The sequence below is a fragment of the Rissa tridactyla genome, chromosome 2, assembly GCF_028500815.1.
Source record: "Rissa tridactyla isolate bRisTri1 chromosome 2, bRisTri1.patW.cur.20221130, whole genome shotgun sequence".
In the NCBI taxonomy this organism is placed as follows: domain Eukaryota; kingdom Metazoa; phylum Chordata; class Aves; order Charadriiformes; family Laridae; genus Rissa; species Rissa tridactyla.
In genome coordinates this window covers 130162461-130174932 of record NC_071467.1, presented here as the reverse complement: position 1 = coordinate 130174932, position 12472 = coordinate 130162461, and the positions used below count along the sequence as shown (strand labels likewise).

The window sequence follows — 12472 nt, the reverse complement described above, 5'->3', positions numbered from 1 at the left end:
TCTTATCTGTCCTTTATTTGTGGGCTGTTTGCCCAACAACCCTATTTATTTAGCAACACAGGTGCCAAGGAATTAAAATCTCTCAGTCAGCAATATTGACTGACAGGCTGCGGGCAGCACCTCCTCAGCATTTACAAAGAGAGGAGCAGAGTCAACGTGTCTGACATCAAAAATAACAATTATAAACTCTCATTGACTTTCTTTGCTGCAGGATAGAAAGCAACAACAAAAGAGATTGTGTTGTCCTTGGAAGGAGAAGAAATGTCTTAGACAAATTGAGTATCTCAGCCTGTTACGGTTCTGTGCCATACGCATTCCCTGAGCTCTGCGCGAGTGAGTGCGTGCGAGCACGTGCTAATTGATGACCTGTATTCAATGTGGAAGCAGTAGAAGTATCCATGAGTACTGGCCAATGTCAGCTTCCCCGATGGGGAGTGGAATCTGGTGTGCATTACATAGCACTTTTATTGGTGGCAGGAGCAGGGTAGACTTTTTGACAAAGAGGGTCAATCTTGAAGCACAAGGTTTCTCTGACTGCTCTTCACCTCTTTGGAAAAACACACTTGGGAACAGACTAGCAGGAATGTAGCAAGAAAAAATACCTGAAGTACTGAGGATTTTTTTCCTTCTAGCTAAGTGCAGATCCCCAAAGCGAAGCAGCATTAAAGGTGAAACTGGGGACAGCAAGGAAGCTTCTTTGCCATTTTAATAAATACCAATAATTCCCTTTTGCCCAAGTCCCATATTCCCAAACTCATTAAAGCAATTTCAGAAATTTTTTTGGCTCTGGAACATATAAGCAAAACTCAAACCGTGCAGTCCCTTGAGAATCGCTTGCACAAATTGCATAGGTCAGGCCAAAATAAGTTTCTGTCAAACAGCCTAACACCTAAGGTTATTATGAAACTGGTGAATTGTACAAAGGGTCTGTATGTGGGACAGTCTCAGAATGAATGAGGCGGGGAGGGGCTGTTGTCATGGTACTTGTTTTACTTTGGTCCCACTGAAAACTCAAGTGATAGTTTTATTGAATGCATTGCTCCTGTTAACCAGCGCCGTTCACGTAGGCTGTGTCTAAGCCGGTGGACCCAGAGGGCTCCAGAGCTCCGGCAGGTGGGTGTGTGCACACCTCAGTCTCATCTCAGGACAGGCATAAGAGTGCACCAGAGCTTTGTCCTCTCCTGCCTGCTCCTCCCTGCCTGGTCTCCTGGGGAAAAACCCAGGGTGCATCCCCTGCAGCACACTCTCTTCTGCTCCTCAGCCCCGTCAGCGTGGGGGTCTCAGCCTTCCTGTCTTGTGGCTGTCGCACGGACTTTAAAGTACAAGATAGAGAAGACCTGTTTGAGCTTGTGGTCTGCTGGTCTGTAGTTGCAGTGACGATGGGCTGGTGGGAGGTGGACTCTGCTTGTGGGAGGTGGACTTTGCTTGTGGGGGTCACCACAGCCTCTGGAAACCAAACCAATATCAGTCTCCTCCTCACATTCAGCCTGGTACCTCCTCACTTTTTTCTTTTCAAAGGATCACTGAATCTGCTTTTCGTGCTGTTTTGACCCTGTCCTAATGATTCATCAGCCCTCTTGTGTGAATGAGTGCTGGTATATGGAGCAGCTGTGTTTTAAGTGGAGAGGAGGATGGGTCAGGGGCTGTCTACTCTAAGTGTATTTTCTGCGCTCATTTTTCCTGCGCTACATCCATTCCAGTTACATGACCTCCACAGCTCCCCAGGCTTAGCCTTGTGCTGAGCGTAGAGTCCCCTATCCCAGAAGCTGATTCATGCTCCCTCACAGTGCTTCTTGCACCCTCTCACAGGGTTACACCATGTATTTGGGAGACATCGTCCTGACTTTCTTTCGGGGGTTATGAAGATGTAAAGTACATCGTATTCCTCTATCAGAAGCCAACCAGGGAGGCATAGGAAGAGCTTCTTGTCTGTATCTGAGATACATTTGTTGTTGTTTTGTTGGTTTGGTTTTTTTCCCCCTTCTGAATAAGTACTGTATGTGTCTGGGAGGATTTTTAAAACATCTTTTAAAACACAGGCTTTTTCTCTCCATGGAGAACCAAGACAAGAGGATGGGTTCAGTCATGTGCAGCTGCTAAAGAGAGGGCAGCTGAGGGCAGAGGGGTGGGAGGAGCAGGGGTGGCTGGGAATGAGGGAGTTGGCAGGGCAAGGACTTTGAGGTGGCATTCATTGGGATGGAAATGTTTCTGGAGGGAATGGGCTTGAAGAGAGGAGGGTTAAAGGACTGAAAGTCCAAGGATGGGAAATACTGGGGAGTTTTTGGGAAGAGGGGATTAGGTGGTTTGGGGTCTGGGCAGAAGAGATTGAGACTTGTAGGTCAGAAGGAGCTGGTGTTGCCATGAGACAGGCACCTCCGCTTCGAGAGCCTGGATGTGGTGTCCTCCCTACGAGATGTCTGTGAATCCCATTGTTCACAGCCTTTGGCCTCTTCGCTTGTTGTTAGATAAACGGGAGTGACGGCTAAAGTTAGCGAAGGGGTGGATGTATTCATGATTGCCAGTATCACTTACAATTGGAGGGGCAAGAAGTAAAGTCCCATCATTTGGTGTGACACGGTTCAGACCAAGTGGGAGAAGCAACTGTCCTTCCCCTCGCAGCTCTGAGGTTATGACTCTGCTTCCCCGAACCCGCCCAGCACGATTTTGAGGCTTTCATGGCCAGCTGTGGATTTGTCACTGAAGGAAAGGATGCTTCTGCCAAGGCTGAAAATCAACCCTGATGTTTAGAGGTTCCAAATGTTTTTAGACTCTTTCCATGTTGCGCCCTGTAGAGGCTCTTCAAGCTCACGAACTATGCCCCCTTCTCTCTGGTCGTTCTCACACCTTTAGGGATATTTCTCCTGCCTAATAGACTGTGTAAACCACGTACTATGCTGCAGAGCATCCTGCTCTGTGAGAATTTAACATACTAATCTGTACTAGCAATGTTTTTGAAGTACTGTATGTGAAAGCTTTCCTATTTTCATGCTTTTTGAAAAGGTTACAAGTTATATTTACCCCAAACTTCAAGCAACTCATACCTTCTTCAAAACTAAAGGAAAAAAAAAAAAGCCTGATTAATTTAATTAACTCCCAAGACCCCATTCTTAAAGGCTATTTTCAAAGTGTAGTCCCAGTTTTGTTTAATCCATTAATTTTATGATTGTTCTTCTTTGTGAGTGGGCCTGCTTTCTCACATGCAGTCTTTTCCCTGTGGTGTACTTAGAAAAATCCTTCTAATCTTTTGAACTCCTTTTGCCAAAATAACTCATTCTGGTTTTTTATAGTCCGTAATTTTTGCCTTTACAAGCTGCTTAATCTGAATGCAATTTTGCTAGTTTTCTTTCTTTTTTTTCCCATTTTCTGTGCCTTGGTGGCATGCTAACTGGTAAAATCTGGAACCTTCCTTTGGAACAAAGGCTTGCTAGAGTTTCACAGGAGAGAATATCAAGAACAAGGTGAAATACTCATTTTAGAGTAGTTTATTTACAGGTGACAAAATTTCAAAATTAATTTAAGAGCGTTTCATTTTCTGTCATAGTCTGGGAAACTATCATCCAGATACTTTTGTTCCCGAGGGCTGAATTTACAGCAGTGCCCTGATGTGGCATGCCAGGACATTTTCCTGCTTTGTCTGTAGAAATCTTTTGCTGGCCACTGTAAGATGCAGAGGTGCACAGGGCGAGACTGGCTGTTACGTTTCCATTCATGTTCTGCCGGATGAACTGTAGTGGTGCTTTAGCTGGTAAATAGCAGAGGGAAGGTGATTCATCTGTTTCTTGAAAACTTTCTGTTCTACTGATTTATGCAGGAGAGGACAAATGCTGGATTGGTTTATCTGCGCCTGCTTGTCTAGAGTTGCCTGTGCCTAGCAATGGCTGGCACGGTAAGGCTGGTTTTGGTCTCCCTAGCCCATGACGGCTTTCTTCGCTTTTCTCCTAGGCCTGTCCCAGGTTCTCTGTCTTCACTGCTGCACCTACACAACCGACAAAGACAGCCTATGCCTGCCTCTATGCCTGGCACCCTGCCCAACCCTACCATGCCTGGATCTTCTGCTGTACTCATGCCTGTAAGTTTTTTGGTTGTTTTGTTTTGTTTTGTTTTGGGGGGAATGTTGTTTTTTCACTCGATTCAGCCTATGCAGAGGTGAAAGTCTGCTGGATTTTCTAAAAAATCAAAGGGTAATGAGTTAAGGAAGCTGGACCTTTTTCACACAAGCGTATTTCTGATGCACTTAATGGCATGTTAATTAGCGTGAGAGTGATTAGAAACAGTTTACATGAGACTACAATTTCTGGTTCTCACAGCTGGTCATGTAGGTGAGATCAGTACGCTGGAACAAAAAGATTTTTCTCAAGTCAGACAAAACTGGAAAATCCATGTACGTAAGTTATGCCAGTGAACTCTAAGTAATCCTCTTGTTTGTGGGAGATAATCAGCTAACGAGAAACAAATGTGGCTTACTTTTCCAGCCTGGTAAATTGCCCTTAATTAGAATTTGGTCATGATCGCTGCTCATCTTCCACTCATTTCTGCAGAGTTGGGAATATTCCCCATCTTCTAGGACAAAAGGAGTGCAATTTGCAATTGTAGCTTCAAATTCTTAACTGATTTGAACCCCGATAAGGGGTGGAGATGAATAAGGATGGCATGGGAAAGAAAGGATTGGGAAAGGAGAAGTTTCTATTTCATTGCATGATGTTTGGAAGGCCACCTGAGAGCGATTGACCATGGGTGGGGAAGAAAGCGCTGCTTGTTCTGGCTCTTTTGGAGCAAGGGGGATGTTTCACAGGGCTACAATGATTCAGGTTTGGCTGTTAGTTGAGCAGGCATTAATAAGTTATTAGTTAATAACTTATCAATAAGGCTTTCCGGGAATATCGACCAGGAAGTTCAACAAAAAAAAAAATATTAGACATGTCACTGTGGGCAGGTTTTTTTCTGGCATGATTCCTGAGGAACCTGAAATGGAGCAAACATCCTGCTTCAGTGTAAGCTCAGGGGCTTTGGGTTGCAGCCGGGGAGCCCTTTGGGCAGCTCTGCTTGCAGACAAGCAGCTGTGCTCCGGCTGAGAGCTCTGGAGACATCAGCATGGAGGCAAGAGAGACCCTACCAGCTCTGGTTGCCCTGGCCACAGCTGCTGTTCCACAGCCCTCCTGAAAGGGCTGCGGAGGAGATGGCGGTGGGAGCTGCTCCTGTCCCATGGAGAGGGTGAGGGCCCCTGCTAGAGGCAGCTTCTCCCCGCCAATGATGTTGTCCTCTCCCCCAGCCCCAGCACCCAGTCTTGCTGGGATCATGGAGGGTGGGAGTCACTTCCTCACCACAGGGCACAAAAAATAGCTCCCCCACTTGGAAGAGCTCAGGAGGATCCAAAAGGACTTTCTTGTATGATCCAAAGATTCAGGGGACTGGCCCGAAGCAAGGCAGGATGCTCAGGTCCAGCTGAAAGCAGCACCGTAACCCTATTTATCACCCCTAGCAATACCGAGCAGTGTTACAGGGCTTGCCTCTTTTTGGGGAAGACAATCCAGGAAATTATTTTATCCAGGCCTTACTGCCATTAGGTTGTGTTTGAAAACTGTGTCCCTCCCTCCCTCCCAGCCTAGTGAGATTTGCTTCCAGAAAGGGCTCTGAATAGCCAGGAGGAGTTCTCCTTCGTATTTTGCTATCTCAGCAGTACATGAAAGCATCCCTTACACGACATATGGAAAACTCTTCTCAGATGAGCAGTCCGAGTGAAGGAAAAAGAGCCAACTCGTTTTCCATATACTCGAGATTGTAGATTTTTATTTATGTTTTTAACAATCTAAGTTGGGCTGCACTGACAGGGGAAGCCACAACTTTATACAATGATGCTTTTAAAACCACTTAACTCCGAGTGTTGTTATACTGAAAGGGAGAAAATCATTACAAAAAAGCACAAACCTGGGTGGCTGCTACATTTGTTTAGTAAAGAATCCTTTTCTTTATAATTGGCTGTGAGTTTTCAGGGCCGATTCTGACGAAACACACACCGGCGTGCATACACACATGCGATTCACGACACAGATGATTGTTATTTTTCCAGTCATGACTTGAAGAAATAAAGCTGAGTCCATTTAAAGAGAAACTGAGCATAAATTCTTGCAAATGTCTCCAGACGATTTCAAACCTTTTTTTTTTTTTTTTCTTTTTCTTTTAAAAGATGGAGCGACAAATGTCAATGAACTCCAACATCATGGGGATGCAGGGGCCGAACCTCAATAATCCGTGTGCTTCACCTCAAGTCCCCCCAATGCATTCAGAAGCCAAAATGGTAAAAAAGAGAAAATTTTTTAAAAAATCGTTTTCTTTTCTTATATTGCTCTTGCGTACTGGTTACCCAGACAGTGGGGGATGTAGCCAGACACTGCTTACTTCATTCTTAGTCATATGTTATACTCTTTTTTAATACGCTGCAGTAAATTGCCTTTGTGTCTATGAACTTTCAAGATGTTCCTAGTCCTAGCTGAACTCTCGGTGAGAGGGAACTGAAGTGAAGGGTGGGCTATCTGATCCGTACTGTGTTAAATAGGATTTTTTGTGCAGATTAGTAGAATTTAAGTAAATGGTCTGGCTGGTTCTCTGATGGTGTCAATGCTCCACAACTTGGCTTAAAGAAAATTGTCAGTTAATAGAGAGTGAAGTAAAAAATGTCTAATGTGGAGGGAGTGTACATAGTCTTTGTTTTTTCCGGATAGGTGCATGGTATGCCAGGGAAATGGCAGTGTTAGAAAAGCAGACCAAGCAATGTATATAAAACTGGGATATTTTCTTTTGCTTGAGTGCAACAAAGGTATTACTGTCAAAAAGAAGAGTCAGAATTTGGACAAAAATAATTGATTTGTATGAGTCAAATGTCACAAAGAAGAGTCAGAATTTGGACAAAAAGAATTTATTTGTACAAGGCAAATGTCACAGTGTTTTTTAAAGTTGTTGTAGGTCTTACAAGGTCAAGGCTTCTCAGGCATATGTACTGGTATAGGATTAATGTAGGTAAACTAAACTACAAGTGGGCGTTCGTAAGTTTTCCCCAGCTTTATATGCACTCTCATGGAGGTATTCATCACTAATATCCCTGGAACCGAGTTCATCAATGTAGAAACACTTAGGCTTTTTCAGCTTCAGAACTGCCATTTGCTGGCTAGTGGAAATACGAGGACAGAAGTTTGCAGTTTAACTCTGTAGGGTTTTTATCCTCTCAAGATATCTCATCATAGTGGAAAACAGGAGTAACTTCATTGAACTTCTTTCAGTGGCATTTCGCCAAGGTAAAATTGTCGTAAGTGAGAGAATGAAATCAAGCCGACAAAGATTAAGCAACCACATGTTTTTATATATTTCTACTTTGCATGACTGGTACAGCTTTTAAAGTTGTTGTCATCTATCCTTAGGCAAAGAAAAATATCATCGCGTCTATAGGTATGGTGCATGCAAGAGATTCTGGGTTAAGAGCAACAACATATATGAGCTTATTCTATCTGTTTTCTTAGATTGGATAGGTCATGCCTTCACCTCACTGTTGGTCTGGGTTAGGCTGTTAACCCAACCTCTGTTAACACCCCGTCTAAAACCACACTCCGTAAACATGCAGCCAGTTGGCCAGAAGAAGAGCGATAGCCAAAAACGCTGGCTCCCCCAGCCAAGGAAAACCTGTGGTCAAGAGTTCTCTCTCTTCCGTACCACACAGTGACGGTGACATGCCAAATGGCAACAGCATCTGCAGCAGAGCTTGTTAAAAACTTTTTGGAATAGGCAAGTGTTTTTTCAACGCAAGCGTAGCTGAGCCAAACTAAATACTCCTTGGCTGAATAAATCTAAAACTGGCATCTGTTTTGGGGACTAAAGGTTCTGTAGTTTACTCTACCCCTGCACCCCCTGCCTTTTTTTTACTGGAAGTGTGAGGCTACTTAAGAACAAGATTAAATTATTGGTGCATATGGTGAGAATTCTGTGCTTTAATAGCTGAAACTGTGCATTAATACAAATTACTTTTTAATCTGGATAAGCAGGTTTTGTCCCTAAACCTAACCTATGAAGGCACGGTTCTTTCAGACAGAAATTGCTATCGGTTCCAAAACACAGTATAGTGAACAAACAGTGCCTTTGCTTCTCAGGGGCTTTCTGCCACTCTTCCAGAGGTGGAAAAAATCTACATGCATTAACTCTTAGGAGTAAGAGGCATAATTCAAAGCTCCAGGACCTTTCTTCTTTTCCAATGCAGGGTTTTTTTTTAATATTCTGTATTCTGGTTTTATACTTCATTTCTGTTTGAGCACATGCGTAATGTAAAAAGCCTCTTCGTTTAGCCACTGCTTTGAAGAATACGAATCTATTAGCAATATTCTGCATGAACAAAAGTGGAAAAAAAGTAGGAAATATTCAGAGCAAAGTTATTTCTTATGTGTAAGTTCATGAATTTTAATTCTGAATCATCTGTATTACAGGCATGTTTGTTCTTATTATTAACTATTTCACTTTGCTTCATGCTCAAAGCATGAGACTTTGCATACTCTGGCGACTTTTTTTAAAGAGTCAAAAATGAGGGTGCTTAGTACCTTACCGGCTTGCGTCCTGCATTAGGAAGGAATTTCAGATTCTGCTAATGCTATTACTGCTGGTGCATCCAGCACTGCTTGTGTTCTCTTTGGTTGGCCCCACTCTGCAAAGAATATACATGTTGAACATTAGGCAGAGTCATCCAAGCTGCTTGCAGCTAACGACTGCAGAAACTGGAGAAATTTGGGGGATTTGGGGCCTGATTCATCAGCCGTCCAAATCCGTGGCAGATGGATCCACATTTTCTTTGTGCCTACATGAGAGAATGCAGGACAGGCTCCTCTAGAAGTGAGATCCAGATGTGAGACCAAATCTTTCTGGCCTCAGGGATGTATGTACCTGTGCAATGCAAGCATGATTTGGTATGCAGCAGTCGTAAGACTACTTGGTGACACGTGTGACTTCATCTGCTTCTATAAAATAAATATGAAGAAATAATATCAGTATGGATGCGATATGATGCCAGGTTTCTTCGAGAAAGCAGGTAGATGGCAAAAGATTCACACCCTTGGTTGGTTCGTTATCACTTTGTAGCAGGAAATGGAAGCCAGTCTGATAAATACATACATTATCTGATATGCAAGCACAACTAAAGACACATACAGAATATGTGTTGCATTAGTGTTATATTTCTATAATAAGCAATTTATTTATCTATACATATGTTAATAAGTTTGTATTACCTGTCATTTATAGAAAGCCACACTCTGCCACCCAAGGTGCTCGTTTCCTGGTTTAATTTTTTCGGGAGAATGTTCCTTCGAATATTAAAGTATTGTGGATGACATCCCAGAGCTGATTTAATTTATCACAACAATCTCAGTTTCCCTCACAGTGTGCCTCTCAATTAGGTTATCACCTAATGCTTTAAAACTGTCCTAGGAAATGAATGAGTGAACATCTAAATCAATACTGCTTTCTCCTTAGATTCAGAGCTGAGTGGATAAAACCTTTTTTCTGCTGCCCACCAAAAACACACATTGATTTTGTATTAAAATATATTGCATTGGAAAGTGGAGGAAACGTATAGCTCTAAGTGTACATGGTAAAAATATGCAGAATAGCACGTGTAGCATATTAACATGTGGTTCAGTAGGCTGAGAATATTATGCACTCGAAATTGTTGGCGGTGTCTTCGCCTTAATATACTGCTTACATACCTTTTGGTTTGCAGTTTCAGAGTATTCAAGGTTTTATAACTCGGAAGTGCAATACCGTGTGGATTACCGGAGTGAAAGATAAATAGCGTGCACTGAACTGCTGGAAGGCTGCGTGAGAGCAGTCTTTCCAGTGGAGCTGATGCCTCTCTATCTGAATTTTGCACAGCATTGATCGCTAACCTGTAGAGATTTATGAGCTCTGAAAGGAGATATAAAAAGCAGAATTGAACTTTTAAATACAGTTTTCAATTTGACCAGTTAATTTTTTTCTTTTGCCCTCTCTGTCTTCCCCTGGCTGGATACATAGCTTTATAAAATTTAAATAAAATGTTATATATGTGGCTTGGCTGTGCCTGCCTTCCTGACAGAATCTGTATGGTTCTTTAAAAAAGAAAAGAAATTATTTTCATATCAGAAGCGTGTAGGTTTGTGGGCTATTGTTCTTGCCTTACTAGGCTGAACAGTAGTAATAAGAAAATTAATTCCAAAGTGTCTATCAGATGTAAGACTGAAAACATAACCAGAAAAGAAAAGTAATAAACCAGTAATGACCATGTTCCTAATTATAATGGTAAAATATCCATATTAACCAAACCTCATAATTTACCTAAGAATGCCGGACAGCTTTGGCGGCGGAGGAGGAGAGGTAAAAGAAATTGTGTTTAGCCAGTTGTCATCAGCACTAGTTTTTATTTGGCTTAATGAGAGTTAAGGGTCCAGATCCGACTGGTGGCTGTGAAAACCATGGTCCAAGTGTCTCTGAGCTCTCCATCCTAGCAGAAAGGCAGGGCTGGCTGCAGGGACACGGGTGCATTTCGTACGGCTGTCAGGCAGAGCTCGCTTTCCCCAGGAACAACCGAGTGGGAACGGCTTGGCCGCAGAGGTGGCTGGTTTTCCTCGGGTGCGGTTTGAGGTCTGCATTTGGATGGAGTCTTCTGCTGCTTCTTGTTTCTGTGCCCGTGAGCTGTGATGCTGCAGGGAAGGGAGAAACTGCTGGAGCAAGCTCTTACCCCGGGCCCCGGTTTGGTACTCGGCTCGGCCCTTGTAGCAGCCGTTGGATGGGGAAACAAGAGCGCTGCCCAAACAGCAGTGGCATCCTGGGACAGCTGGTGGCCTTGGGAAGGACATCCCACTGGGTACCAGCTCTGGGACCAGGTCTGCAAGCGTTCCATACTGATTTCAGGGCAGGAGACTGGCGTAGGCAGTCCGGACAGGATCAGAGTCGCTGAAGCTCTAGGTTTAGCTACTTAACACTTCATGACTGAAGGTATTTTGTTAAATATAATAAAAGGTTTGAAGTCTGTGTTTTCCTATTGAGCTGGCTGGGAAAGGAATCGCTTTAGTAGAGCAACACGCATTGCTTCAGGGCCAGAAGCCTTTGCTTCGCAGGGATTCTGGACTACCGAGCAGAAAGAGAAATGTCGCATCTCTGCAGAGCTTTCAACAGCAATTGCTCATCTTGTCCTCCACAATAAAGCAATGAAAGCAGCGTAAGAAAAAATAAAAAGTGCAAAGTGAAGCCTTCCAATATAAAAAAAAAAAGAGTTGTGACAAAATTTCCTGTATCGGTAACTGAGACATGTTTTCAAGAACGGGACTGTTAAATAGTTAAAAAACACAGTGCTTCTGCAACTGTTGACAAAACTCACTGTTCTGAAATCATATCTCCTGTTACATTTGCGCTCGTGTTTTGAAGTCCCCAAAGCAACCTTTCAGTGTGGTCCTGATCTACGCTGTAAATCCTCCCTGGGCAGTAGCTTTGCCTGCAGACAGTATGCCTTGCCGTGGATTAAGGTATTATCGTGATGGGTGAAGCTAATCATATTTTGTTTTGTTTACTGAAACAGGACCTTGTACCCGTCATGCCTAAATGCTGGATTATAAACTAGGCTGGGTAGGAACTAATTCTTCTTAAGCTGTCAGTGGCCCAATAAGCGCAATAGAGAAGCGAGGGGGCTCAGTTACTCATAGCTGCTGCGAATACGTGTTGAATACTTGATCTCGCTTCTCCCGAGTGCATACAAATTGCGTTGCCTGTTGCAGACACAAGTTGTAACAATTCCTTGCATTTTTCTTTCTTTGTGTCACTTTATCCTGCGGTGATCTTATCAGCGCTGTTTCCCTAGAAGAACTTGGATTTTTATTATTTTGTTTGCCTTTATTCAGCTGGGTGTTAAAATGACCTCGCTTTCTCCCCCACCCACCAGCCCTCACCCTTTCTCTTTCCCTCTGTTTCTCCACCACCCTCTCTTTCCTCAGAGGATTTACTGTCGTCGTAGATTTGTTTCTCTTTCTCCTTTTCCCTCCGGTGTCCACCCTGATTTTGTAACCATAGCAATAATTGAAATACAATCCCAATATTTGCTTGCTGTAGCTATCATCTAGCCCAACACATGAACTGCTGGCTTTTGTGTGTTGCAAGGTTTTGAAACTTAAGTCAGATGCATCTGTATACGTGAGGGCGACTCGTTTGGTGCTGAACTGTCCATTCCAGAAAAGATTTTGTTTGTGTAAAGTTGTGTGTCAGTGGGAGCTGGTGCAAGTGAAAGCAAGTCCTTACAGTAGTGAAGCCAGGGAAAAGGAAATTATAAAAATAAAAACAAGGTCGTGTTATGGGGAAGTTCTGCTTCACATAGATACGTTTCAGTCTTTTGCTTGGACTTTGTACAGCTTTCACTTTCCAAGATTTCCAAGATGAATAATGGAATTTGTTTTGCACTTCAGGCCGTTGCGTG

At 43.2% G+C, this 12472-nt stretch overlaps 1 protein-coding gene across 4 annotated transcripts in view; it reads left to right on the top strand.

Moving 5' to 3' along the window:
• The window catches only part of CREB5 (cAMP responsive element binding protein 5), a 261442-nt gene that overhangs the window by 184091 nt on the left and 64879 nt on the right, over positions 1 to 12472 (top strand). For all 4 annotated transcript variants that reach the window (XR_008464938.1, XM_054192084.1, XM_054192085.1 and 1 more), the window contains 2 exons: positions 3943 to 4069; positions 6185 to 6295. Coding sequence is in view for 3 of the 4 variants with exons in the window: in XM_054192084.1 (XP_054048059.1) it covers positions 3943 to 4069; positions 6185 to 6295 (238 nt within the window). In the remaining variant the exon portion in view is untranslated. The remainder of the gene's footprint in view (positions 1 to 3942; positions 4070 to 6184; positions 6296 to 12472) is intronic.